The following is a 27,462-nucleotide window of genomic DNA, read 5'->3' as shown; positions in this document are numbered from 1 at the left end:
ACTACAGGGAGGCTGGCCCATGGGTCCTCGTTCAGTGTTCTGAGCTGTGGCCTGGGGAACAAGGAGCAAGATCTCCTCTCTGCCCAAAGTCAGGCTCTGCTCCTTCCCGTGGCTGCCCAGGCTCAGGAAGCCCAGGGCATGATCAAGTTCAGTCCCTTGACATGCCTCTGCTCAGGAGGTCTAACATGAAACGCCAGCCCTGGCACAGACGGAAGGCTGCCCTGAAGATTTTTTTCCTGCTGTTTCCTGGGACAAGGGGAGAAGCCCACCAACGGGACCGTGAATCAGGCCTGGACAGCTGGTGGTGCTTTGACCTCAATTCACTTTTTTTTTACCCCCTAATTGGTTGTTTTCTGTTCCACCAGCAGGGTGAGGAGTTAACAAAATTATTTGTCAAGTACACTTTGGCCACTTTTCAACCAAATTGTGTTCATAGCCCAAGCCCAACAAAGAAATAGCAATGTCTGTCTCCAGCCGGTTTCAGCAAAATCAAACTCTGTACTGCCGGGAAGAGTCACCATGGAAAATCGCTTTGAGATTTCGGGCAAGTCTGGCTGGGCTGGGGGTGGGGGAGGGGGAGGGGGTGGCAGCTGAGTTGCAAATACTGCCATCTGATTTGCCTGCAGGCTGCCAGGGCTCCAGGCTGGAGCCACAGGCCTTAGAAAGAATGGAGATGTTCTTTGGGATCATGAGAACAAGAATGTCACCTCACTCACAAGGCAGAAAGACTACATGTTCTTGCTTCTTTTAAAAAAAAAAAAATGTATTTGGCTGTGTAGGTCTTACTAGCAGCACACAGGATCTAGTCCCCTGACCAGGGATCCATCCCCAGCCCCCTGCTTTGAGAGTGTGGAGTCTTAACCACTGGACGACCAAGGAAATCCCTTCTTGCTCCTTTGTAACTAGGTATCTGAGGGGGCTGTAAGACCGCAGCTTTTCAAAGTAGCAAGGAAATTTTAGTCCTAAACTCTCTCTTTCTGAGGGAACAAAACTGTTTTTTATGTGTGTGTGTGTTTAAAAAAACCAAGCTGCTTCTTGTTTTAAAATCTCCCCAGATGCTCTTCTGACTTCAGGGGGTCATCCCCTCCTTCTACATCCTTCCCATCAGCACCGTGAAAACAGTCCTCCCCTTGTGCAGCTCAGAGACCCTGTCCCTCCCCGCCAGGCTCAGGCACGGGGCCTGTTGCCACGTTAGCCCAGGCTCCCACGTTGGCCCCAGAGCTCCACGTTGGCCCCAGAGCTCCACGTTGGCCCCAGAGCTCCCTGTCCACCTCTCAAACCAGACTGACTGCTGTGACCCACCCACGGCCACCTCACCCCAGGAGACAGTGCAAACCACCTAGAGTTGACAACTCTGGTTGATGTATCTCAGCCCTGGACCACAACGGAAGAACTGTCTATATTGAAGAAGCCCCAGAGAAGATTCTCCCCAGGGCAATGACACAATCCTAGGACCAGCCTCTTCTGAATCACAGGAAAAAGTGGATTTCCAAGAACTTCCACTGAACTATGCTCCCCTCTGAGAGGCTGCAAGGGAGAGGGTCCTAAACACCCCAGCAGGGACACACACACACACACACACACACACAAACACACACACACAGAGTCTCATACCCCTCCTCACCTGGGGCTAGATGTGCCCGGAGCTTCACTTTTGTCCAGGAAACTTGCCACATCAAAGGCATCTTCAAAAAGGATCTGAAAGAAACCATAAAACTTCACGTGTTAGAAATCCGCCACACTCTGATGTTTGCTCTGGGCTGCCAAGGGATAGAAAGGCTCCCTACCCCTTGCCCCCAAAGGGATGCATGTTAAAGATGAGGCCCAAACCCAGGGTCTCTGCTTGGTGACCTTTACAGGGGATGAATATTAAGTTCTTGCCCACCCAGAACACACTGCCAACCCCAGAGAGTGGCTGAGAAATGGGGAAGCACTGGGGACCATGGTCTCCTCTTTTTAAAGAGGGTGGGAGCTTAGGTGGGAGAGGCAACAGCCAGAGGTGAGCCTCTGTTTACATGGGAAAGGGCTCATCTACACCGCCTGAGGGACAGACTGAGCCCAGGATCCACAATCTAGTAGTTTCATGCCAGGGGAACAGAGGTTAAGGGGTCTCTACGGTTAGGTTGCAGAGAGCCCACTCCCAGGGTGGATGTGCCATAGTCAACCCATGTCCCTGCCCCACCCCCACTCCACCTTGGGAGTCCCTTGCAGTCACACCAGTCACCTGGGGTGCTTGTTAAAAACATGGATTCTGAGCCATCCCCTTGAAGACTCGGATTCAGTGGGTCTAGAGTAGTAGCCAAGCACCTATCTTTTAACTAAATTCCACGTGAGAACCATGGGGAGATCATGGAGGGTTAACCATAAACAAGTGACCAAAGGGCAGAGATTTGAAAACACAAAAATAATCTGTGATAAAGGATGCAATCCTTAAAGCAGGAACTAGGCATCTTGGATAGGTCCTCCCCCACACTGGACTTGTCTGTAAGCTGGAAGGACAAGGTGACAGTAGTTTCCCATGCCTGGCCCTGGAGTCTGGGAGGCCTCCCAGGGAACGTGGTATCCAGGGCTGTCCACTGGATCACAGAAAAAGCTAGAGAATGCCAGAAAAACATCTGCTTCATTGACTACTTCAAAGGCTAAAGCCTTTGACTGTGTAGATCACAACAAACTGTGGAAAATTCTTAGAGATGGGGAACCTCTAGATCATCTTTACCTGCTTCCTGAGAAACATGTATGCAAGTCAAGAAGCAACAGTCAGAACCGGACATGGAACAACAGACTGGTTCCAAATTGGGAAAGGAGTATATCAACACTGCATACTGTCACCCTGCTTATTTAACTTATATGCAGAGTACATCATATGAAATGCTGGGCTGGATGAAGCACAAGCTGGAATCAAGATTGCTGGGAGAAATATCAATAACCTCAGATATGCAGATGACACCACCCTTATGGCAGAAAGGAAAGAGGAATTAAAGAGCCTCTTGATGAAGGTGAAACAGGAGAGTGAAAAAGCTGGCTTAAAACTCAACATTCAAAAAATGAAGATCAAGGCATCCGGTCCCATCACTTCATGGCAAATAGCTGGGGAAACAATGGAAACAGTGAGAGACTTTATTTGGGGGGGCTCCAAAATCACTGCAGAGGGTGACTGCAGCCATGAAATTAAAAGACACTTGATCCTTTGAAGAAAACCTGACAAACCTAGACAGCAGAGACATTACTTTGCCAACAAAGGTCCAAAAAAAAGTCAAAGTCAAAGCTATGTTTTTCCCCGTAGTCATGTAGGGATGTGAAAGCTGGACAATAAAAAAGACTTAATACTGAAGAATTGATGCTTTCTATCTGTGGTGCTGGAGAAGGCTCTTGAGAGTCCTTTGGACACCTAGGAGATTAAACCAGTCTTAAAGGAAATCAACCCTGAATATTCATTGGAAGGATGATGAAGTTGAAGCTCCAATGCTTTGGTCACTGGGGTGTGAAGCGCCAACTCATTGGAAAAGACCCTGCTGCTAGGGAAGGATAGAAGGCAGGAGGAGAAGGGGACGACAAAGGATGAGACGATTGGACAGCATCACCGACTTAACGGACATGAGTTTGATCAAACTCCAGGAGATAGTGAAGAGCAGGGAAGTCTGGCGTGTGCAGCGCATGGGGTCACAAAGAGTCGGATACGCCTGCGCAACAACAAGGGCTGTTCCCCCACTGTCAGAGGCGCCTGGAGGTTCTCTAGCTCCAAGACTCCCCAGAGAGGCACCGGACCTCTCCTCAAAGAAACCACCTGCTGAGGAACGTTTGAAAAGTCAGGGCAAAGCAGGGGGGTGGCGCCATGCAAGCTGAATGTCTTGCAAAGCACTAGATTAGGAGCAGAGAAGCAAAGAACTGCCCGCTCCGCTAGAGCAGGGAGGAGAGATGCGGCCCCAAGTGGGAGCAGCAGCCTTCCGCGGCTGTCCTAATTCTGGAAGACCAGCGGAGGAGCCCACCTTGATCTCAGTGCTCAGCGACCGCTAACGCGCACCAGCACTCTGCTTGGCTGACCATGGCCGGCGTTAACAGCTTCAACTTCGAGCATTTACAGTAAAGGCACGGGTACCTCCTCTCTATTCCCCAACGCTCTGTGGGGTGGGAGGGAACTAACCCCCCCCGCTCTCAGGTCTTGGCCCTGATTGGTCCAAACGGAATTCTATCTCGGTTTTTCATTGGCTCAATTACCTGGCAATCTAGCAAATTCTGACCAATGAGAGGGAAGGAGAGGCATGATGGAAATTTCTGGGGATGTTCTTCCTTGATGCTTAAGAAAGAGCCAGAGGCAGTCTTTTCCCTTGCCTGACGTAGAGGATGTATGGATGTGAGAGTTGGACTATAAAGAAAGCTGAGCGCCGAAGAATTGATGCTTTTGAACTGTGGTGTTGGAGAAGACGCTTGAGAGGCCCTTGGACTGCAAGGAGATCCAACCAGTCAGTCTTAAAGGAAATCAGTCCTGAATTGACGATGGACAGGGAAGCCTGGAGTGCTGCAGTCCATGGGGTCGCAAAGAGTCGGACACAACTGAGCGACCGAACTGAACTAAACTGATGTAGAGGAGAAGGAATAATAACTTGATTGCTACTGGCCGCCGTTCCAGTTTTACCCTGTGCGGGAAATGGGAGGGCGGGAAAGGTGAGATGCCAGCCTTGAGAGGAGGCAGAGCAGGGAGAAGGGAAGGACCGAATCTACGGCCACACGGCCTGGAGACATAGCGAAAGTCCTCCCGGGTTGGGCAGAGTACATCACCTCTTGGTTTAATCAGAGAGTACTTGAAACTGAAAGAATCTTAGTGGATACAGCCTTCTAAGCCATCTCTTCTGTAATCCCCATGGAAAGGCCAGGAAGGTAACAGGAGAAAAATAAATGTTCTGTGGTTATGCATATATGTCAGGAAAATCAGAAACGTACTGCGCCAGCATCCAGAGAGCACCTCCAGGTGGCTGCGGGAACCCTGCTAACTTGCCGGGGCGTCTCCAGGCACAGATGATGGAGTCATTCCTATCCACCCTCCATCCCACCCGTGGGTCGGCTCACCTCCTCAGGGGTGGAGACGAGCGAGCAGCTGGCTCCCTGGCTGTCAACCCCGCTGTCCTTCATGCTGTCCTCGGCACAGGCCGGCTCTGGATAGGACCCCACGAGGCCGCTCTGTGTCTGCTCCCAGGCCTGCAAGAGGATGGTCTTCATCTCCTCCGAGAGGATCTGCCACAGATGGGAGATGGCCGCAGACACGATGGGGAGCGTCACCTCCTTGGAGGAGATGATCTTGTTCCTGATCAGAAAGTCCATTGTCTGCTTGTAAAAGTTGAGGTACCTGCAACCGAAAGGGCAGTGACCCCCAGACCTGAACGCAGCGACCCGAGGTCCCCCAACCCCAGGCGGCTCCTCGGGATCCCGTGGTGGGGAGGGGAGCGGTGAAGAGCACAGGCCTTGCCCCGCACTGTGGTTCACCAGGGACTCAGCCTCATTAGTCTCCGCCAGCCCTGACCCTAGCAGTGCAGAGCCAGCTTGGGGGCCACGGCGACTTAGTTTTGTGTTTTGGGGTCCCTTCCTAAGTCCTCCCAGCGCCCTCTGCGAAGCTCACTGTCAGACAGAAGAGAGGATGAGAGGCAGGGCAGGCTGACTCTCACCAGGGGAACACAGCTTCAAATTTAGAGCCCAGGAATGTGCAGACATGATAGGAGCCCGCTTAAATTTGGAAGCTGTGGAGTAAGCCTCTTTCTGTTGAGCCAACTCCTCCAAGCCCACATACATGGATGTGTTCAGCCTTGAGTTTGCGAAGGAGCAGTGAATAGCAGGTGGAATCTGGGCTAGCCATTCACTGCTTCCCTTGCTCCAAGACCAATAATGCTGCGGGGGTGGGGAAGCACTTTAGCCCTCAAATCACACCAACAGACCCCCACAGTGTCACCCCAGATAAAGTCAGTCTAAGGAAACACAGTGCATGTGCTGTGCAAATGTGGTTTCAAGACTATTTCTTTAGCCCCTCTGCCAACCCCATCCCCGAGCCCTTCCTGTGTGGAAATCTGGAGGACCCGTAGCTCAGGGCCTGTAGGGTGCTCCCGCTGGAGCACTTGTCCCCTTCCCCGCGGGCGCCAGGCCTTTCACACCGTTCAAATTCCAAGAGATCTGGCAGCAAGGTGACGGAGGAGTTTAAGAGCTCCACTTTTTTCTCCTCTTCCTCCTCCACCTCCTCATACTCTTCCTCCTCTTCTTGGTCCTCCTCCTCCTCCTCTTCTTCCTCTTCTTCCTCCTCAACATCCTTCCCAGCTGCCTCGATGGAGCACCAAGTGTCCGAGCCTTTCCAGTTAACTTTATTTGACACCAGACTGGGGAGGAAATAGAAACAAGACAATTACAGGCTAATTTCCCTCATGAACATCAAGGCTGAACATTTTAATACAGTTTTAGCATATTTTATATATATTATATATACACATAAGTGGGCTTCCCCAATAAGTGGGCAGGTAAAGAATCCGCCTGCCAATGCAGGAGACACAAGACACACAGGTTTGATCCCTGGGTCAGGAAGATGCCCTGGAGTAGGAAATGGCAACCCGCTCCAACATTCTTGCCTGGAAAATCCCATGGACAGTGGAGCCTGGTGGGCTACAGTCCGTGGGGTTGCAAAGAGTTGGACATGACTGATGTGCCCGAGCATGCAGGCAACAGGGTGCTCTTACCCTACATACCCTACCCTACATATGTATAAATACATTATCACCAAGTGAGGTTTATCCTAGGAATATAAGGTGGCTTATTCAAACTTTGAAAATCAATCAGTGTAGCTCACCGTGTCAACAGATTAAGGAAAAATATTAATTGCTATATGTGCAGAAAAGCATTTGGCAAAATTCAACATTCATTCATGATTTTAAAAAACTCTCAGCAAACTAGGAATAGAAGGGAATTTTTTTAACCTGATAAAGAGCATCTATAAAAAGCCTATAGCTAACATCATACTTAACAGTAAAAGATTGTTTATCTGCCAAGCTCAGAAACAAGAGAAAGATGTCCTCTCTTACCACTTCTATTCAAAATTATGCTGGAGATTATAGCCCATCCCAAAAGATGAACCAAAGAAATGAAAGGTATACAGATTGGAGAGGAGGAAATAAAACTGTCTTTGTTTGCAGACAATGTGATTATCTATGTAGAAAATCCCAAAGAACCTAAAAATATGTGGTCAGAACTAAGAAGGAAGCAAGGTTTCAGAATACAAAGTTGATATACAAAAACCAATAGTATTTCTGTAAACTAGCAATGAATAACTGGAAATTGAAATTTAAAAAGTAGCATTTACAGTAGCACCCAAAACCATGGTTAAATGTTTGGGTTTAAACTAAAAGCTCCACCTAGAAAAGAAAGCAATGAATAAACTGGACTTTAAAGTTTTTAATTCTGCTCTTCAAAAGACAGTTTTAAGAGAATGAAACAATATGACGCAATTTGGAAAACCAGGGCTTGTACTTAGAATCTCTTCATACTGACAGGAATAATCCCCAAGGCATCAGATTGAGTCAAAAGGCAAGTGCATCAGAAGATAACATAGGAGGGGTCTCAGTCTCTCTCTCTCTTTCTGTTTAATTTCAGAGTGGAAGAAGTCTTTCTGACTATTCACCTAACATCAGATGCCATTGTAGATCGACAGATTAGACTTCAGTTTTGCATGGACAAGACAAAAAACAGAAATGCTGAAATAGTAAAACAACCAACCAAGGTATGATTGTTTGTAATCTATATACTAGAAGGAGAGCTGATTTCTCATGATATGTAAAGTGCTTCTACCACTAAGAAAAAGACCACCAACCGAACAGGAAAATGGGCAGAAATTAGGTAAAAAAAGCTTCCAGGAAGGGAAATACAAATGACCCTGAACAAAGGCACTTAAGCTTACTCATAATTTAATTAATTAATTTAAAATATAATAATTATAAAATGCAATTAATCTAGTCCTCTACTGGTACCACACTTCTAATTATTGCAGGTTTATAATAATTCTAGTGAAAAATCTTCCCTAATTAATATGATTCTGAAAGAAATTTAGCCATCCAGATGTGGGTGATACAAGTATTAACAAGATTTTAGTATGTGATAGTGTTCATATGTTAAATCAGGAGGGAAAGCATGGCTTACATAATAAATAGGGGGTGGAGTCAATAGCTAACGTCTGCCTCACTGAGATCATCTCCCAGGCTGATTTCTAGGTGGGGCCAGTCTGATTTGTAAAATATGGCCACAAATACCCTGCCACATATACTCAATACACACACACACACACACACACACACACACACACACACACGCGCGCGCGCGCATACACACACCATTTGCCTCTTCCCCTCCACATGACCAAACAGTGCAGATTATGATTATAGGTGATTACACCCTTCTTAATACTTTTCTGTATTCTCACAGTATCTACAATGTGAATTTAATTTAATCATTTCTCTCCTGATTATTTCCTTTAGGATATAGTACACATTTGCTGTTTTAAAAAACTGGAAATACAGAAAAGCACAGAGAAGACAATATAAGAAATCAGTAACCCCGTCCAAAATGAAGGGAAACAACATCACTTGGCCTCCACGGGTTCTCGGGAGCTTCTGATCCCAAGCCGTGTGCAGTCCCCTTTTCAGAGTGCGTAAGACTGTTTACACACGTACTCGGGTGCCTCCTCAGAGGCCGGTCTGAGCGTACACCGTGCTGGAAACACCCTGGGGCCACCAGAGATGACGTGGGCCCGGTCGTGGTCCCAGAGTCCAGGCCGCGCTTGAAGCAGCTGTGCGGGCTGAGGCGGTGAAGGGCGTGGGTCACCCTCCGAGGGCGCAAGGACTGAGTCTGCACAGTGCACGTCCAAAGCTGCGAGAGCTAAATGTCCCCCGTGAGGTCACAGAAGCGCGAGACGCTCCTCAGTCAGCCTCTCTTGTCTGAGTGCCATGTTACAAACGAGGTTCCCCTTTCAGCATCCCTTCCCCTTGCAGCACCTGCATGTACTACTTTTTCCTTTCTTCTCTGACATCCCTTTTAGCTTTTCTTAGGTTCCTGTGAAGCTAGAAGGTAGGCAGAGATTTGGATTTCCCTTATCTTCTTATGTATCTTTCAGTAAAACCATTAGGTAAGTTTTTTAAAAGCTGTAATACTATATGAATACTGTGATCTCATTTCTCCACAAAATAATGTGCAAAATAAAAGAAAATAAGGATATTCTTGATGGTTAACATTGATTTTCTTTGAGTGGTGAGATAAGAAGTACTTTCATGTTCTTTTTCGGGTACTTCTGTTCTTTTTGACATTTTCTGTTAATAAGTAGGATTATTTTTATATTTAGGAAAAATCCAATACATGTGATTAGGATAATACAGAGAAGAGAACTCTCCAGCACAAAGCTGTTCTAAATCGATAAGCAGTGTCTCTCACTCTGCTCTGCATTCTGGCGGGGAGGGTGGGCTGCCGAGCCGCAGCAGAACTGTGGTAGAAGAGCGGCACGTCCTGGGTCTCCTGGTGCTTGGGGCTCTTACCTGGGGTTTCTGGAGTACATGCTGGCATATTCTTTCTTGGCCTCCTCTAAGCTGTTTGCATTCCCATCCTCCAGGTTGAAAGACTCTATTAAGGAGTTGAAGGCAAGGGTCACACGTGATAAAGTCGGGACTTGGTCCAGTCTCTCCTGCCTTTCTGGACTATGTGGACCATGGGTGGTTGCTGAACCCACCCAGGTTCAGGGTTAGGGGTCAAGAGCCCAGTTTCACCTCTCTTTTTAGATGGGAGGGGGAGAGGGACAGGGGAAGAGCTTCTTGAGCTGGCCCTTCTCAGTCAAGCCATGGAGAGCACCCCTTTCAGAATTCAGCTCCCACTGGCTCGTGAAACCCCAATGTCCAGCCTGAGTGCCAAAGAAGGGAGACAGCTTCTGCCCTTTGCTTTCGAGTTGGACAGCCCTGGTCCACTTCTCTGGCCTCTCAAGAGGTCAGGCACCTGGGAAGGAACTCCTCTTGCTCACACAGCCCACTGACGTTTGTCCATCCTGCCAGACCCTAAGCTCACTGAGGACAGGGGCATGGGTCTCATCGTACCCCTGGTCCAGACACAATGCCTGGCACACAGTAGGCTCTCAGTAAATATATGTTCACTTGGCTTACCCCAATCTCTCTGTTTTCAACAGAAAAAACCAACCAGCCCTACCCTGGGAGGCAGAGGGGTGGCAGCCATGGATCGCTTACCTTTCAGCTTCAGTAGCTCATCCAAAGTTTGTTCCAGTTCCTGAATACGATTCTTCGCCTTATTCAAAACTTGCCACTGAGGACAGAGACAGACAGTGCGGAGAAACCGGCCTCCCCTCGCAGAGTTGGTTTTGTGAACACGGAAGCCCCTTTCCTGCCCTGAAGCCACCCCCACCTCGGGTGCAAAGTCTCAGTCTTTGACAGCGTCAACAGAAAGGGTAGGAGTTAGTTCCTAGCCACGGAAGGCACATTTACTTTGTATTCTGGAAATGGTTCTCACAGAAATACCAAAGCATTTGGAAACCATTAAGCTGGGTTCAGCAGACAGTTAGGGCTGCAAATGACTATAGACGCGCTGTGAAGTTGGGATGGACAATGTCTGCAGAGGCAGCAGAGAGCCCCCTCCTCCCCCCATTAACTTATGCTCACTTCGCACAGTGTGCTACTGGTGGGTTAACAGTAAATGTACTAGTTTAGTACTAGTAAATGTACTAGTTAGTAAAAATACAAAAATGTATTTTTGTTTGCCAAATGCATACATTCTAGTTGACCTAAAGTCTTATCAAGTGCTCTGTCAATTTGAACTATGAATTTCCTGTCCTGCAAAAATAGAATCACAAGCATTTCCTTGCTCCCTTCTTCCCTTTCTTCACCGCTGGATGTAACATTATTCAAGTCAAAATGGTAACTGCAAGATTATACAACGATGAGAAGCGCTGAATATTGTGTACTATGCAGACCGCCCAGTGGCTGTGAGGAGTCCCAGACCTTCCTCAGGCATGCACAAGGGCAAAGAGCTGTGTGCCCAGCCCGGGGTCACAGAGTAAACAAAACTGCCCAGCTTTCAGGCCGCTGACATTCTAAGAGGGAAGATGAGCGTGGAGACAACCACTCATCACACAGAACACACCACAGCCTCTCTTAATGCAGAATTCGGTGAGCGCCGCAGAGGACTGTGGGAGGGCCAGCAGGGGAGGAGGAGGGACCCACCCTCCTGGAGGGCCCGACTGAGTCCTGCTGGCACGTGAAAAGGAGACTGGAGGGTGACTAAAGGCACCCCGCTCTGCAGACCCACTGGACGGTGACAGGAGACCCAGCGGACCACGGGGATCTCGGACTGCTCCTTTAGAGCAGGGCCCCTGCCGTCCTACACTGGCTGCTGGCTCCGGTCCCAGGCTCAGAATTACACTGCTGGGTCAGCAAGGACTCTGTCCACTCTCGGGATACCCGGGGGCGACAGGCTGCCTGAACCTCGGGCTTGGGAGGCGAGGACTTTCTAGCCCTCTGGGCCAGGACGGTCACCTGCGTCCGCGCAGCACGGCCACCCCATGCCCACCTTGCAGTCTGACTGCGTCACCTGGGCCAGAACGGAGCCAGGTGGGCCAGGTTCGGGTCACTGAAACTCTGTTTCAACAACATTTTTGGCAGGCTGATTTTCTTAGGACCTTTGTCTGAGTTGAATTATGTCCCCCTAAAAAAAGATGTGTTTAAGTTCTAACCCCAGGCCTGTGAGCGTGACCTTATTTGGAAGCAGGGCCTTTCTCGAGGTAATCAAGTCAACGTGAGATCATGAGGGTGGGCTCTAACTCAGTATGACCAGTGTTCTTATAAAAAGAGGAAATTCGGACATAGAGACAGACACATACAGTAACTGGAGTGACGCCTCTGTAAGCCAGGGAATGTCAAGGATTGCCAGCAAATGCCAGAAGCCAGAAGAGGCAGGAAGTGTTCTCCCCTAGGGCAGTCAGAGAGAGCCCGGTCCTGTGGACACCTGGATTTTGAACCTCTAGAGGCTAGACCTCTGAGACATTTCTGTTGTTCTAAGCCATCTCCTGTATCGTATTTTGTTTTGGCAGCCACAGAAAACTAGTACAACCTTGCTGCCACACATGTGTGCATCTCACTCTTGTAAGGCAAATCCTTTCTGCATGGATGCTACAAATGCAAAACTCAGCATTGTCCCTCCAGCAGGAGCGCAAAGGAAGAACAGGACAGAAGATATTTGATTTCCAGTCTGCCCCCTGGCTGTGCCATCCCAGGCAAATAGTCTAACTTTCTGGAGCCTCAGTTTGCTCCTCTGCAGAGTGAGGGTGACATGAACAGAGCTGGGAGGAAGAAATGAAGTGATGCATGGGGAAATGATACTAGCATTCTAAACCACCTAGGACCATGCTATGTTTTTCATGCTTTTTCTTCTTAAACTCCACGGCAGGCCTCAGGAAACCGTGACTGGGGTCCCTGTTTAACCAATGTGTTAACTGAAGCTTAGCAAGGAACCTGCCTCACGTGGACTGACACCACTTAACAGCCAGGCTCTCCACCACATCAGGAGGTATGAGTTTTCAGGGGTGCAGAGGGTTTCCCTCTAGATTTACCTCCACTCTTTCCTGCCAGCCCCCAGTACCTGTTTTTCCTTTAGACGTGCTGCCCGTCTCTGCACACTTCTTCACTGGCCAGTGACAGGGCCCTTGGGGTTGTTGTGCACCCTGGACGCATGTCACCCAGGGGGCACGGAGCAGAGTTGTTCTGGACAGGCCTTTTGCTGAGAGGCCCGGATTTGGGCCTCTGAGGTCAGGCTAGTCTGCAGCAGGGAGGTAAGGCACGGCTCTTAAGCTTTACCCACGTGCAGCAGCAGCCAGAGCGCCGTGAGGCGTCCACAGCTGGGTGTCCTTCTAGAGGAGCAGGTGGGAGCTCTGTTGAGATTCTTCCTGCCCCCCTTGGATCTGGACACAAGGGTACCTGCTCTGGAAGCAGCACCAGCCCAGAGGGAAACCCACAGTTGCAGAGCAACAGGCTGGTCCAGAGAGACAGACGGTGGAAAGAGGGCCTGGTTTGGAGCCCCAAACCTGGCCTCTCCCTGGGTCCTGCCACCAACCAGCTGGCAGGTCCTGTCTGAATTCCAGTTCCCTCGTTCGTTAAAAAGGGTGAGGGGCCTTGAGGCTATCATGACCTCCCCGACGTTGGAGACCTCCTGACTACTCCCTCCAGTGATACCAACTCCATCCTTCCATCACCACCCGAACCCACGCGAACTTCTGTGCTCCGCCAGAGACAGCAATCAGCAGTACAGAAGCCCAGTAAGGAGAAAGGCAGAATTAAGATCAGGAAAAGACAAATGCTTACCTGGAGTGTCCTGCCACCTAGGGAAAGACCTGGTTAGTGCATGAAAACTGAGGGACACACATGCGCCTGTAGTTGGGGGGGGGGGTGGTCTTTGGGGGAGGGGGGTTTGTGTGTGCTTACAGTGGGAATGCAGGGTCTGGGCAGTGGCTGGAGGCTCACTGCGGCCCACAAGAGGGATGGGCATCAGTGTGGCCAGCTTACCTGGCCTCTCGGCGGCTCATTTCCCTCCTGAGGCCAGGCTTGTCTGCAGGGGGTAGGTAGGGCCCAGAGCAGACAGAGCGTCCTGAGGTGTCCACTGCAGGCCACTGACCCACCTGGGCTGCAGCCCTCGGGTGTGGAGCTCCAGGCCAGTCTCCACCCTGGCTCCACAGTCCTTCCACATGTGGGAGCTTTTCCTCCCTCCCCTCGGGTCCCCATACCTTTGAGGCTGTGAGATCAGAGTGGGAGTAGACGGCCTTCCTGAGGTTGCCGAAGAGCCCCGCCAGGGTTGCTCGGTGGCGGGCCTGGGACAGGCGTCTGCGGGCCACCCGCTGCTCCAGTTTCTGGAGGGGCCGGGGCGTCACCCCACCACCGCCGCCGCCGGGGTTGCTGCCTCCTCCTGCAGTCTCCATGAGAAGCTGCAAGGTGCTAGGCTTGGCTTGGCCCTAAATAGTAAAGGTAAAATATTAAAGAGAAAGGAAGGTAGATTGAAGCCAAAAGGGGAACAATTCCCAAGTAAAAGGTCCCAAACCAGTGAGTATAATCGACAACAGATACACAATCAACCATAGATGATACAAAACCTGTTATCGAAACTCGACTCCTGAAAACCCAAGGTGCTCATACCTGACTTACAGTTGAAGGGCACTGCTGCTTTACAGCAGGAAGTCTCCAGGACCTTGCAGGTTCTCACTGGACACTTGTTAATTGACCACAGTGGCCAAGGAGGGCAGGCTGTACCCTGAGATCTCATTCTTTACAGGCTGTGAGAGGTGGGGCAGGTGTGTCCCAACCCTGTGAGGTCTTCCCTAGCCACAGAATCAGAGGCCCATCCAGCCTGACGGCTAGGTTACATCAGAGGCCACCTTTTATAGTCTCCAATTTCCAGACATAAACAAATCTTTAATAGGAAGCAAAGTGAAACAGCGAAGTGAACAGGAAGCCCAGAGAAAAACAAGGGTTTCCCAGGTGGTACTAGTGGTAAAGAATCTGCCTGCAATGCAGGAGACCTGAGTTTGAACCCTGTGTCAGGAAGATCCCCCAGAGGAGGAAATGGCAACCCACTCCAATATTCTTGCCTGGAGAATCCCATGAACAGAGGAGCCTGGTGGGCTAGAGTCCATGGCGTCACAGAGTCAGATACGACTGAGGGACCAGGCCAGCACACCGTACAGGGAAAAACAAGAACCTTTCGAACTTAAGAATATGAGTCTTCTTTACCTGTTTAAATTAAAAAGAAATGCATGTGCCTGGACACCAGGGCATTTAGGTTGACATTTAGGCTGAGGTGAAAACACCAAGGTCCTCCCAGAGTCTCAAATTCTCTAATAGTCTAGGCATATGAATGCCAAAGGCCTCTGGACTTGTGGGGAGTCTAGAGCTCTCCTGTGCCAATACTGATAATTTGACTTTCCTCTCAGGTTTCTTACCCGAACACATTCCTCTGGAAAGATCTGCCCGACTGTGGAGAAGTTTGCCGCACGCGATAAGGGTGCAGCCCTCTGCCTCTCCTATAGGGGGCAGACACTCCCAAGACTTGCTGCCTCCAGAGGCTGCCTCCACCGCGTCTCCGTTTTTTTTCCTCCCACTTAGAATGCAACCCCCCCGCCTCCCCCCGGTTTATACCTGTCTAGAGTCAGCTTGTCCTTCAGTTCTCAATTTAAGCCCCAATTTCTCTGAGAAGTTTTTCAGACCCAGGTCACACTGGCTTCTCATTTGAATCTTGTTTTGTCACCAAATCAAGATCCTTTGTCAGGATCCATGTATTCAGCATCTAAAGTGTCTCTCCGAGAGTGCATCAGAATAGATATAAGACAGGATAGCAGGTGGCAGAGGATGAGATGGTTAGATAGCGTTCTGACTCAATGCACATGAATTTGAGCAAACTCTGGGAGATAGTGAACGACTGGGAAGCCACCTAGAGTTGAACTTAAAACAAAACAAAACAAAACAAAAAACCAAAAACTCCCTAGGCTAAACTTTAAAAAAAAAAACTATGACTTCACCCTTTCCAAGTTTCAAAGTAACTTTCAGTCATCTTAAATTATCAATCCCTAAACCATTTGAGTGTGATCCAGTTGTATTAGAGCTTCCCAGGTGGCGCTAGCGGTAAAGAACCTGCCTGTCAATGCAGGAGACGTCGGTTGGATCCCCGGGTGGGGAAGATGCCCTGGAGGCGGACATGGGCAACCCACTCCAGTATTCTTTCCTGGAGAAGCCTGGCGGGCTACAGTCCATAGGATCGCAAAGTCGGACAGGACTGATGCGATTTAACACACGCACATGCGCGCGCGCACACACACACACACACACAGAGTCTCTTAGCAAATCCTAAGTGAATGCATACAAGACACTGGATGTTTTGCAACCCACCAGCAGCTTCCTTTGGTTCCCTATGCTTAGAAGATCATGCTTAAAAGAAACCCAGAATCATTCTCAGAAATCTGTAGGGTGTCAGCATGACGTGTACAAATGTACAAAAGTTTGGACTCAGGCCTAAATGGCCACCTGTTTGGATCCACGAGTTTCACTAAGTCGCATGTATTACATAAACCACCCACAAGTCCAGTGCACTATTCTGGAGGTGAATGGGTGGCGTTTAGTCGACTCGCACCCTCGCAGGGAGATGAACACCTGGGCACACGGGAAGCGGGAAGCCATGACAGTGGTGGCAGTGGGTCACTGGCCTCACGTGCCAAACACAGTGGGGACCTTCGCTCCCCTGGGCCCGACAGACCTCAGCACAGGCGCGCGGACCAATCGCAGTGTGGCCCTGGGCCCACAGCCAATGAGGATGCGCGGTGGTGGACCAATGAGGTGCAGGCAGTGGAAGAAACAGTGTAACATATTGTCCAAAGGCTACACACGGCGGCGGGGAGCGGGAGCGGGGCGGGCTGACCTTTTTACCTTGCCCGATGGCTCCTTTCCAAGTGAGGCCGAGGGGGGTTAGGGAGCGGATCCCTGTGTCACCACACGGCTTGTATGTGCCCACCGAGGGCTAAATGGATGTCCTTCGACTGGGTCCGCTGGCCTGACCTAGAGCCCCAGTATCCTCATCCCTCAAACGGGGCACCAGCCTGACTGGATTTCCCTGAGGCTTAGAGAAGACTTGGTCAATACAGGTCCAGAGCACAGGTTCCCTGTCTCGGGGGAAAGATGAGAGCAGGCAGATGTGAGGAAATAGACAGATACAAGGGGGGACCGGGGAATTGATGTTTTAAACTAGGGAAGAAGAAAAGGGGGTGGGCCATAAGAGAGGTTGCACAGAAGAGGCCTTTAGAAGGTGGGATCAAAATAGCAAGAAGAAAAGAGAAATAGTGCTTTACTCTCTGAGACAAGAATAAACAGGTATTCTTCCAGCTTAGGCAAAAAAAAAAAAAAAAAAATTCATTTCTCCCCCAAATAGAGATTCGTGTGTCTAGGTGTCTTTCTGCTTGAATTCCTGCTCCCCTGAATGTTTCGGGGATGGTCTGCTCCCATGCCTTCAGTTTGAGGCTAGGAAGTTCCAGCAGCCAGGCGCCCCTTGCTGCTCCCTATCCTGGGGCAAGCTGCTTCACCCCGGGTAGGGGTGAACCTGAGGTCAAAAGGCCTCCTGCAGGGGGCCTAGAGGCACTTGGATTTGGATTCTGACTGGGGATTTACCTCACAGTGACCATGAGGACCATGAAGTGAAGTGAAATGAAGTGAAGTGAAGTCGCTCAGTCGTGTCCGACTCTTTGCGACCCCATGGACTGTAGCCCCTAGCAGGGTCCTCCCTCCATGGGATTCTCCAGGCAAGCATACTGGAGTGAGTTGCCATGAGATCTACCTAAAGCAGACAGACAGGGTACCTGGCCCCCTGGTGGACGCTCTTGAAATTCAGCTTCGGAGTTTGGTGGAACACTAAATTAAACGGTGTGTTATGTGGAAAGAAACTGTCACATGGAAAGCACCCAGGAGGAGCAAATTCTCCTCCTCCTTTTCAAGATAAATATTAAATATTCGTTTTAAAACAAAATTCTGCCTAGCCTGAGGCCCTGTCCCTTCTGGCTGTCCAGGACCCTGTGACCTGAGAAAGTGCTTTCTCCCCTCCCCCCTCCTTTGTTTCTCCTCCCTGCCCCTGCTGCTCTCCTCCCAACACCAGTCTCGGAGTTGTTGTGAGACCCCTGTGCGACTGAGGGCATTCAAGAGTCTGTTCAGTCCTCTTGCCTGGAAAATCCCATGGACGGAGGGCCTGGTAGGCTATAGTCCATTGGGTCAAGAAGAGTCTGACACGACTGAACGGCTTCACTTTCACTTTTCATTTTCATGCATTGGAGAAGGAAGTGGCAACCCACTCCAGTGTTCTTGCCTGGAGAATCCCAGGGATGGAGGAGCCTGGTGGGCTGCCGTCTATGAGGTCGCACAGAGTCGGACACGACTGAAGCGACTCGGCAGCAGCAGCAGCACACCTCTGTCTTGGAGAGCTTTACCTTTGCGCTAAGAGGGTACACAGAGGTCCAGAAACCAACCTGCCCAGCCCTTTGTCTAGTCATCCCCTCTCGACCACTACCACACATGTCTGGCTCCCTGGATGTGGCCATTGAGGAGCAGGTATGCACCCAGAAAAAATGCAGTCCTGGGGTAGGACGTTGCTGAGAGGGTTCCTTACCTGCTGCAGCCTGATTTCTTTCTTGAAAATGAAGACCTCTGGCCCACTTCAGCCAGCCTTCCTCACAGCCGTGAGGTAGAAGGCTCTGCTTATGAACTCTGGGACCTCTAGGTGGCTTCTCACCAGTTTTGGATACAATCAGAGTTCTCCCCAGCAACAGCCACACAGAGACACACCATCACCTTCTGACCCTGACTCCTCCCTCCCAGTACCAGAGATCCTGCTGTGAAATATCCCCCCCCCATAGTAACATGGGTCCTGCCCAAAATACCTCCCCTGCCAAAACAGCATAGATCCCGCCCTGAAATACCCCTTCCCTCCACCAGCCTGAGAGCATTTCTTTCCCTCAGATAAGTTCTATACCAGTCCCAACAGGGAGCTTTCTAAGATTTCTGCATAATACCAGCCCACTATAGCCACCCGTGTTCTGCATCCTCAGCCCTAACTTTCTGGTTGGAGAAACAGCGTTTTTCATTTGTTCTCCATTGTTGGGGATGACATGTTTAAGATCATTTAAAAATCAAAATGGAGGAACTGTGATTCAGACATCTAAAATGGAGCTGGTGGCCATTGCAGATGTGGTTTCAGACACTTTGCTGCATCAATTCCTAAATTTTCTGAACTATATCAAATTCAAGGATGTCACCAGCTATTTTCAAAACATCTGGTAGCAGCTGCCAGCTGCAATCTTATGGTCTCAAGGTCTATGCTTGTAACTATACAACCATTTTGCGCACCAACCAATCCCTGCTTAACTGGCACCCTTCTTGCCAGCTCCAGTCCTAATTCTTGATAAACAACTTATGTAAATTTTATAGGTTTTGTGTATACAAGCTGCCTCTATTTTGTGGTCCTGTGGAACATAATTCAGGTGCTTCTTGAATCTGTGTCTCCTGGGCTATAGTCCTTGCTTTGGATCAAATGAAATTCTCTTCTGTCCCTTATTATAGATTGTTTATTGATTATTTGCATCAACATTAGTTCTATCCATTTCATGTGATAACAGGCAGGGGTCTCAGACTCTATCATCTTTGTATCCTCCAAACAAAATGAGAGTGATGGATTGTGTATTGAGCATCTGCTATGTTCTTAATCCTCATGGATGACCTTGCAAAGAGTCTTCTCTTCCCCATTTCATACATGGGAGAAGCCAGCTCAGGGAAGGGCAGTCACCTGCCTAAAGTCTAAACACTTAGAGTTCTCTCTGGTTTTCTGCTCACCATGCCTCCTTGGGTAGCATTTAGTGAAAGGAATGTTAACTTTTTTCTGCTGGAGAGAAATTTGCATGATTTTGTAAGTTTCCGAACAGAAGAGTCTCAGCTGTGAACTGAGGTCTGTGGACAATGGCATGTAGGGAAGGATGAGGAAGGTAGAGGCCTACAGAAGGGTACAGTCTCTGACTCCAGTTAGGAGCTCCCAGCTCCTCTTCTGTCAAAAGGAGCCTTAGATGCAATCCTAGATGGGCTTCTGCCTTTCACCTCCTTTGCATAGGGCCAGATTCTGGCTTCCAGAAGAGCCTGGGAATCGAGTAAGCTCCTTCACGAGCAACAGGTATTGCTGAGTCAGCTTGGCTGAGCACCGTCTACTGTAGAAGGACAGACACATGACTCCCAAGACGCATCCCAGGGTGAGAGTGCCCATCCTCTCCTGACCTCCAGAGTAAAACTCCCAAAGGCTCAGGGCCTGTCATCATGACTCAGAACCATGGGACCTCCCTTTGGGGTTTCTGTTTTAAAGAGTTTAAAGTGTATGAAAGTGCTGTGAAATGGAAAAAGAGCAACACAAATACTGATGAAGAAAGTTGGGGCTTGAAACTATAGAATTCCTAGAAGAAGACATAAGGGAAAATCTTCAGAACGTTGGTTTTGGCAGTGATTTTGTGGATATGACACTGAAAACACAGGCAATGAAATAAAAATATACATCAAACTAAAAGGCTTCTGCAGAGCAAAGCAAACAACAGAGTCAAAAGGCATTCCAGAATGGGACAAAGTATTGTATATCTGAGAAGGGGTTACTACCCAAAATACGTGATGAACTCCTACTACCCAACAGCAAAAACCCAAATAACCATTTTAAAAAACGGGCAAAGGACTTGAACAGAGGTTTCCGAAAAGAAGACATACAAACAGCCAACGGCAATATGAAAAGGTGCTCAATACCACCAGTCATCAGGGACAGACACACCAAAACCACAACGAGATGTCACCTCATACCTGTTAGGATGGCCATTATCAAAAAAAGTATGGCAAGAATATAGAGAAATTGGAACTATGTGCATAGTTCCTGGGAATGTAAAATGGTGCAACAGTTAGGGAAAATAGCATGAATGTTCCTAAAAAGATTAAAAATAGAACTAACTATCCAGCAATCCCACTTCTAGGTATTTATCTGAAAGAATGGAAACCAGGATCTTGAAAAGATGTCTGCATGCATGTTCATTTCAGCATCATGCACAGTAGCCAAAGGTAGAAACAATTAAATGTCCATTGACAGATGAATGGATAAAGAAAATATGGTACACACAATGGAATATTATTATCTATACAGTGGAATATTATTCAGTCATAAAAAGATGGATAAACCTTGACGACATTATGTTATGTGAAACAAACCAGTCACAGAATGACAAATACTGCATATGTGAGACATTTAGAATGGTCAACCTCATAGAAACAAGAGTCCAGAAGAGGCAGTGAGGAGGTGAGGGGGTGAAGCCTGGAGGCCAGGTATGCTCTTTTAATAACACAGGTGAGAAAATATGAGAGCTGGTGGTGGATGAGGTTAGAAATCACTGGATATTGAAGGGAAAGCCCACAGAATATTGTGATGGGTTGATGGTAGGAGGGCACCACAGAAAGAGGGGAGTCAAACGTGACTCCCTGATTTTGAGCCTAGAGAGCTGAAAGGATGAAATGAAAGGATAGGGAAGACCATACGGCAGGCAGGCTCAGTTCTTATAAATCAAATCATTGGTCAACTCCTTTAGTCAGTTGCCACATAAAGTGAATTTTAACTACACAAATAATACACATTCCCCTTGTAAAATGAAGACACCCGAGCCCACCCTGGTCTTCTCTCCACCTTTATAGATTTAGCTACTGTTATTAGTTTGATATGTCTGCTCCCAGATCCTTTGCTAAATGTTTACATACCTACAGATAGTCCCTTGGCAAATATTGTTTTGTGAGCTCTGGGAGGAAAGAACCTTTACATAAATATATCACTCTGCAACATGCTGTTTTTATTCAATCAAATAAATTGGAGATGAGTTCATATTTGTATTTGGGGATCTACCTAATTTGTTTTCATGGCTGCATAATATGTATTCAGTTCAGTTCAGTCACTTAGTCTTGTCCGACTCTTTGTGACCCCATGGACTGCAGCATGCCAGGCTTCCCTATCCATCACCAACTCCCCGAGCTTGTTCAGTTCAGTCGCTCAGTCGTGTCTGACTCTTTGTGACCCCATGAATCGCAGCATGCCAGGCCTTCCTGTCCATCACCAACTCCCGGAATTTACTCAAACTCATGCCCATCAAGTCGGTGATGCCATCCAGCCATCTCATCTTCTGTCGTCCCCTTCTCCTCTTGCCCCCAATCCCTCCCAGCATCAGGGTCTTTTCCAATGACTCAACTCTTCACATGAGGTGGCCAAAGTACTGGAGTTTCAGCTTCAGCATCAGTCCTTCCAATGAACACCCAGGACTAATCTCCTTTATGATGGACTGGTTGAATCTCCTTGCAGTCCAAGGGACTCTCAAGAGTCTTCTCCAAAACCACAGTTCAAAAGCATCAATTTTTTGGCGCTCAGCTTTCTTCACAGTCCAACTCTCACATCCATACATGACCACTGGAAAAACCATAGCCTTGACTAGACAAACCTTTGTTGGCAAAGTAATGTCTCTGCTTTTTAATATGCTATCTAGGTTGGTCATAACTTTCCTTCCAAGGAGTAAGCGTCTTTTAATTTCATGGCTGCAACCACCATCAGCAGTGATTTTGGAGCCCCCCAAAATAAAGTCTGACACTGTTTCCACTGTTTCCCCATCTATTTCCCATGGGATGGATTAGCATAACTTATTTCAGTTTTTCCCTGATGTTGGACATTTTGGTTGTTTCGTATTTCTTTTTCCTTGTAGAAATCATGAAGAGATGCCTGCCTGCGCAGTTGGTGTGAACAGGTTGGTTGGAACTGTTATTGTCATGCCCAAGGATAAGCAGGTTCTGAAAGGCTGATTAGTGCTAACTTCACTGCACAGGGATCTGAGGGAGATACCAGAATGCCATACTTATTGTCATTCAGTAAAAAATATAACTATTGCACACACACAGACTGTGCATGGTAGCCCTAGTGTCAATGACAGCCCCTTTGGCCTATGTTGGAAGACTAACACAATTGGAAACTCCTTTTCAGTTTACGAGGAGAAAGACACCAGAATGCTACAACTCTTCCTGTGGTCAAATGCCAGGGTAATCAGATGGACCCCTGGTGAGCTTGGACCTAGGAAAAGGGTAGGTTACCTCTAATGGCCCAACTTTCATGGTCTAGTCATAGTCTTGTCACAGGACAGAACTCAGGATGTCTGCTGGATGAGATACACTTGAGGGCTTCAGTGGGCTCTGCCCTTGGTCACTCACTTGATCTCCGTGTTGTTGTTGTTTAGTCACTGAGTCATGTCTGACTCTTTGCGACCGTCTGGACTGTAGCCCGCCAGGCTCCTTTATCCATGGGATTTCCCAGGCAAGAATACTGGAGCAGGTTGCCACTGCCCTCTCTAGCGGATCTTCCCGACCCAGGGATTGAACCCGTGTCTCCTGCATTACAGGCAGATTATTTTACCACTGAGCCAGTGGGGAAGTCCCTGATTTCTGTGAGTCTGAGTGCAAAACCTTTTCTGATGGACAGACACACTATTTTGTGAATTGATATGCTCAGTCAAGTACTGTGAGCCAGTAGCTTCTCTCTCTCTTTTCACTAACTGTGTTTCTTTGGTTTCTGATCCATCTTGGGCTGGTTCTGCAGTTCAGCACCCAGTGGAAATGCAGTTTCCTCATCCCTCAGTTCTTGGAGGACAACTCACTGCAGCCTCTAAGTACTTGCAACTTCCACCATTGTAAATAACTTCCATTATTACAAATAATTTGCGCTCTTACAAACAACCCATTCTACATGAATCTTGTTTTTGTAAAAATTATTCTTAAGGGAAATTTTAGAAGCAATAGCCACTGAGTTCAAGAGTATGAACATTCTTGGGGGTGGGGGAGTAATCACTTATAATGTCATTCCTAGAAAATTAGCTCAATCTGGAGCTTGGTAAGAATGTACACTTCATTTTTGGTTGATCAACACCAGGCAATAGATTTTTCAATGGAAATTTGGTAAGGGAAAATAACATCTATTTTAATTTATGTCACTGATTTTCAGTGGGGTTGAACATCAATGTGCAAACAGGTCATGCCAGGCCACTTCCAGTTTTCAGAAGAGCCCAGGACTCTTTATGACACTGACCACAATAAGAAAATATTTCTCTGCTGAAGACAATGGCAGTGGAAGCTCTGTACTGAGCATGTAACTTGGAGTCCCAGGCAGTACAGTCACGTGGACTTCATTCATTCATTAATTCAACAAATAGCTCTTGAGCACCTCCTTTCAAGGGACTATGCTAGGCACTGGAGGATCAACAAACACACTCTCTGCTCCCAGGAGTTTATAATCAAGGAAATGAGACAGACTGTTACAAAGCAATGTGATACTCACAAACAGGGTGCTAGGCCAGGGGAACAGAGAGAGGGAAACACCAAGTGTAACTGGAGTGGTGAGGGCCAGGGATGACTAGGCTGAGTCTTAAAGGATAGGAGTTCAAGGGAACAACCGCAGGCAGAGCAGGCAAAGGATGGGGGTGACAAGAAATATCAGAAGCTGTAGATTAAAGAAAGTGCAGCCCAGAGCATCAGGATCAGAAGTAAGGGCAGGAGGAACTTCCCTGGCAGGCCAGTGGTTAAGACTCTGTGCTTCCAATGCAAGGGGCACAGGTTTGATCCCTGGTTGGGGGCCTAAGATCTCACATGCCTCCCAGAATGTCTAAAAAAAGAAGTATGGGTAGGAGATGAAATTCTAAGATAATCCCAGAAACTTAAAGAGCTCCAGAGCTCTTATACCTTTGACCTGTTATCTGTGGGACCCAGGGTTAAACTGATTGATCCCTGTTCGCGGTAGAGTGCTCCAGCCATGAAAGAGACCCTGTGTGGTTAGTCTGAGCTCTAATACTCTTCAGGAAGGGGACATAATTGTCCTCACTTAGGCACGCAGCCTATCTCACAAGCTGACTAATTCAGTGATGCTACTGTGAGCACTGGAGGACTTGGAATCAGAAGCGTCAACCTGAGAACTTGAATAAATCATTTAAGCTCCCTAAACCTCAGTTTTTTATTTATAAAATGAGGAGAAAAAGACTTCATAGGGCTGAATGAGGTTCAGATGAAATCAGTCAGTCAGTTCAGTTGCTCAGTGGTGTCCGACTCTTTGCAACCCCATGGACAGCAGCACGCCAGGCTTCCCTGTCCATCACCAACTCCTGAAGCTTGCTCAAACTCATGTCCATTCAGTCGGTGATGCCATCAAGTCATCTCATCCTCTCTTGTCCCCTTCTCTTCCTGTCTTCAATCTTTCTCAGCATCAGGTTCTTTTCCAATGAGTCAGTTCTTGCTTAGATGGTGCCTGGGAATCTGCATTTGGACCAATTTCCGAGGGATTTGTGGGAACACATATGTCTGAGACTCACTTATTTCATGGAAATGGAGCCTAGAAGGGGTTAGCTGCCAATCAACAAAGCTTCCAAGCACAAGTGACTATTTTAAGCTTAATAGTAATAGTAATAACTATAAGTCAGACACCATCTTAGGCAGTAGGGCTATGCATGCATGCTTAGTCACTCAGTAATATCTGACTCTTTGCGACCCCATGAACTATAGTCAACCAGGCTCCTCTGTCCATGGGATTTTTTTTCCAGGCAAGAATACTGGAATGGGTAGCCATTTCCTCTTCCAGGGGATCTTCCTAACCCAGGTATCGAACCTGATTCTCTTACACTGCGTTCTCTACCACTGGACTATTTAGGAAAGCCCCAGTGGGGCTATAGTAGCAAACAATTAAGACAAAAATCTCTGTTTTCATGCCGCTTATACTTTCAAAGAGGGTAGGGGACAGATAATAAATAAGTAAAATATCTAGTATGTCAGTGGTGATATGTGCTATGGAGAAAGATATAGCCGGGCAAAGGGGCTAGGAGTTCTGGACGTGACATCACTGCTATTTTGTACGGGATGGTCAGACTTTTCTGACAAGGTGACATTAGTGCAAACGTGCATAACCTCCTTCCTGTGTTTGCTCAAATGAGCCATCCATATGGGTATCTGGGAGAAGGCATTCCTGGTAGAGGAAAGAGCTCCTACTAAGGCCCAGAGGAGCTGTCTTTTGCTGATCAGAAAAACAATCTTAGTTGGTTTTATAGACTCTGGTCTGAAACTGCCATGGCAGTTGGGTGGGGGGAGGGGAGCGCGGTGAGGGCTGTGGCTTCTGGTGCCTTTTAAAGGAGAATCTAACTCGAAACTTTCCTGTAGCAGGAGGTATTGACATTGGCTACTTGTCAGGATTTCCCAAGTTCCCTTTTGAAAATCTGACATCCCAGTCAAAGTATCAGTATGACTTGCCCCAGTTCTCCTAGTAATCACAGAGGCGACTCTTCTTGCCTGCCCTGTGTGACAAGTCTGTCTGCTAGGGGACACTTACACCTGTGGAGACAGGTAAAGCAGGCAGAGAGCAACAAGTCTCTACCTTGTCTTGCCATGGGTTTTATGCTTTGTTATCTTTTCAAGTTTCTCTAGTGCAGATCAGAATGCCTTTGGGGCTCAATTTTCATGTAATAATATTGGAGGATCTGGGCAGAGTGGCAGTAATGATTCTGAGTAGTACTTTGCCAAATACAGTAAGTCCCCGGCATATGAATGAATTACGTTCTAAGAGCGTGTTCGTAAGTCTAATTTGCTTGTAAGTCCAACAGAATTACCCTAGGTACCCACTAACACAATGGGCTATATTATAATACTGTAATAGGTTTATAATATTTTTCACACAAATAACACATAAAAAATAAACACAAAAAATAAAGAAAACATTTGTAATCAAATAGTACAGTACCTTGAAAAGTACAGTAGTACAGTACAAAAGCTGGCACACAGGAGCTGGTATCAAATGAAAAGGCAAAAAATGAAGATATCGTACCGTTATACTCCATACAGTACTGTAAAATACACAAAACGACAACTATTTGTAGGGGATGCACACATGTGACAATGTATGCCAGACACATGAACTAACACATGATTGGACATGTGAATACACGTCTGTATCTTTGAAAGCTTGCAACTTGAAGATTTGCATGCAGGGGACTTACTGTACAGAAAGCCATACCATTAGAGAGAAGGGAACAAACCTTGCAGTTTACTGATGGGCTGTTTACTGTGCTAAGCATTTTACATACATTATCTTATTACATTTTCATTATTACTCTGGAAGGCAGGTGGAAAGTGAGGCTCAAAGATATTGAATATTTCCCTGCTTATATGCACTTTATAAAAATGTCAAACAAAAAAGCAGTAAAAATTCGGAAGTAAAAGTCCCTTGGAGTCTCACCTGGGAGAGGAAACAACTACAAGCGGTTAGTGTGTGATCTTCCTGAATTTGTAAAATGTACACAAAAGCACGCATCTCTCCCCAACTCCTTTCCTCAAGAAACTGGGATCATATTATACATTCTGTTCTGAAACTTGCCTTTTTTTTTTTCCTTTTCTGGTAACAGTGTGCTTTGATTGTCTTGCGGTGTTGATAAATCTTATTTATGAAAGTAGGTTTTGGGGGGAGGTTAGGGCTCCCTGATAACACACCTGGTTGTGTGATTTCACACAAGTTACTTTGCCTCTAGGACTACAGTTTCCCCCATTTGTAAAATGAGGGCAGGCAGAGCACAGAGGATTCGGCGCTGTAATGCCAACGATCAGGGCATCTCAGCCCCCCGCCCGCCTCGTGACTATCTGGGATAATCTCCAAGGTCCAGCCCTACTTGACTTGGACGGCAGCCGCCCCTTTCAATAACTCAGATGACACAGCCGCCGGCGCTGCCAGTAAAACCCAGCTAGCCGTGCTGCTTTCATCTGCTCTTTGAGCTGGGTGATAGTGACGGGAGCAGCTGGGCGGGCCCGGGGGCGG

The 27,462-nt window shown here is 47.8% G+C and overlaps 1 protein-coding gene across 1 annotated transcript in view; it reads right to left on the bottom strand.

The window, feature by feature from the left end:
* Positions 1-27,391, bottom strand: part of STRA8 (stimulated by retinoic acid 8) — a 31,202-nt gene extending 3,811 nt beyond the window's left edge. Inside the window, exons 1-7 of the mRNA XM_061165865.1 lie at positions 26,395-27,391; positions 13,787-14,011; positions 10,245-10,320; positions 9,549-9,633; positions 6,138-6,356; positions 5,065-5,341; positions 1,625-1,698 (exon numbers count right to left, since the gene is read on the bottom strand). Of these exons, the coding sequence (XP_061021848.1) occupies positions 1,625-1,698; positions 5,065-5,341; positions 6,138-6,356; positions 9,549-9,633; positions 10,245-10,320; positions 13,787-13,978 (923 nt within the window). The 5' untranslated portion in view covers positions 13,979-14,011; positions 26,395-27,391. The remainder of the gene's footprint in view (positions 1-1,624; positions 1,699-5,064; positions 5,342-6,137; positions 6,357-9,548; positions 9,634-10,244; positions 10,321-13,786; positions 14,012-26,394) is intronic.
* Between the last annotated feature and the right edge of the window lie 71 nt (positions 27,392-27,462).

Source organism: Dama dama, chromosome 18, assembly GCF_033118175.1.
Source record: "Dama dama isolate Ldn47 chromosome 18, ASM3311817v1, whole genome shotgun sequence".
Taxonomy (NCBI): domain Eukaryota; kingdom Metazoa; phylum Chordata; class Mammalia; order Artiodactyla; family Cervidae; genus Dama; species Dama dama.
Note: the sequence above shows the minus strand (reverse complement) of the source record. Positions and strands in the feature narration are given on the sequence as shown.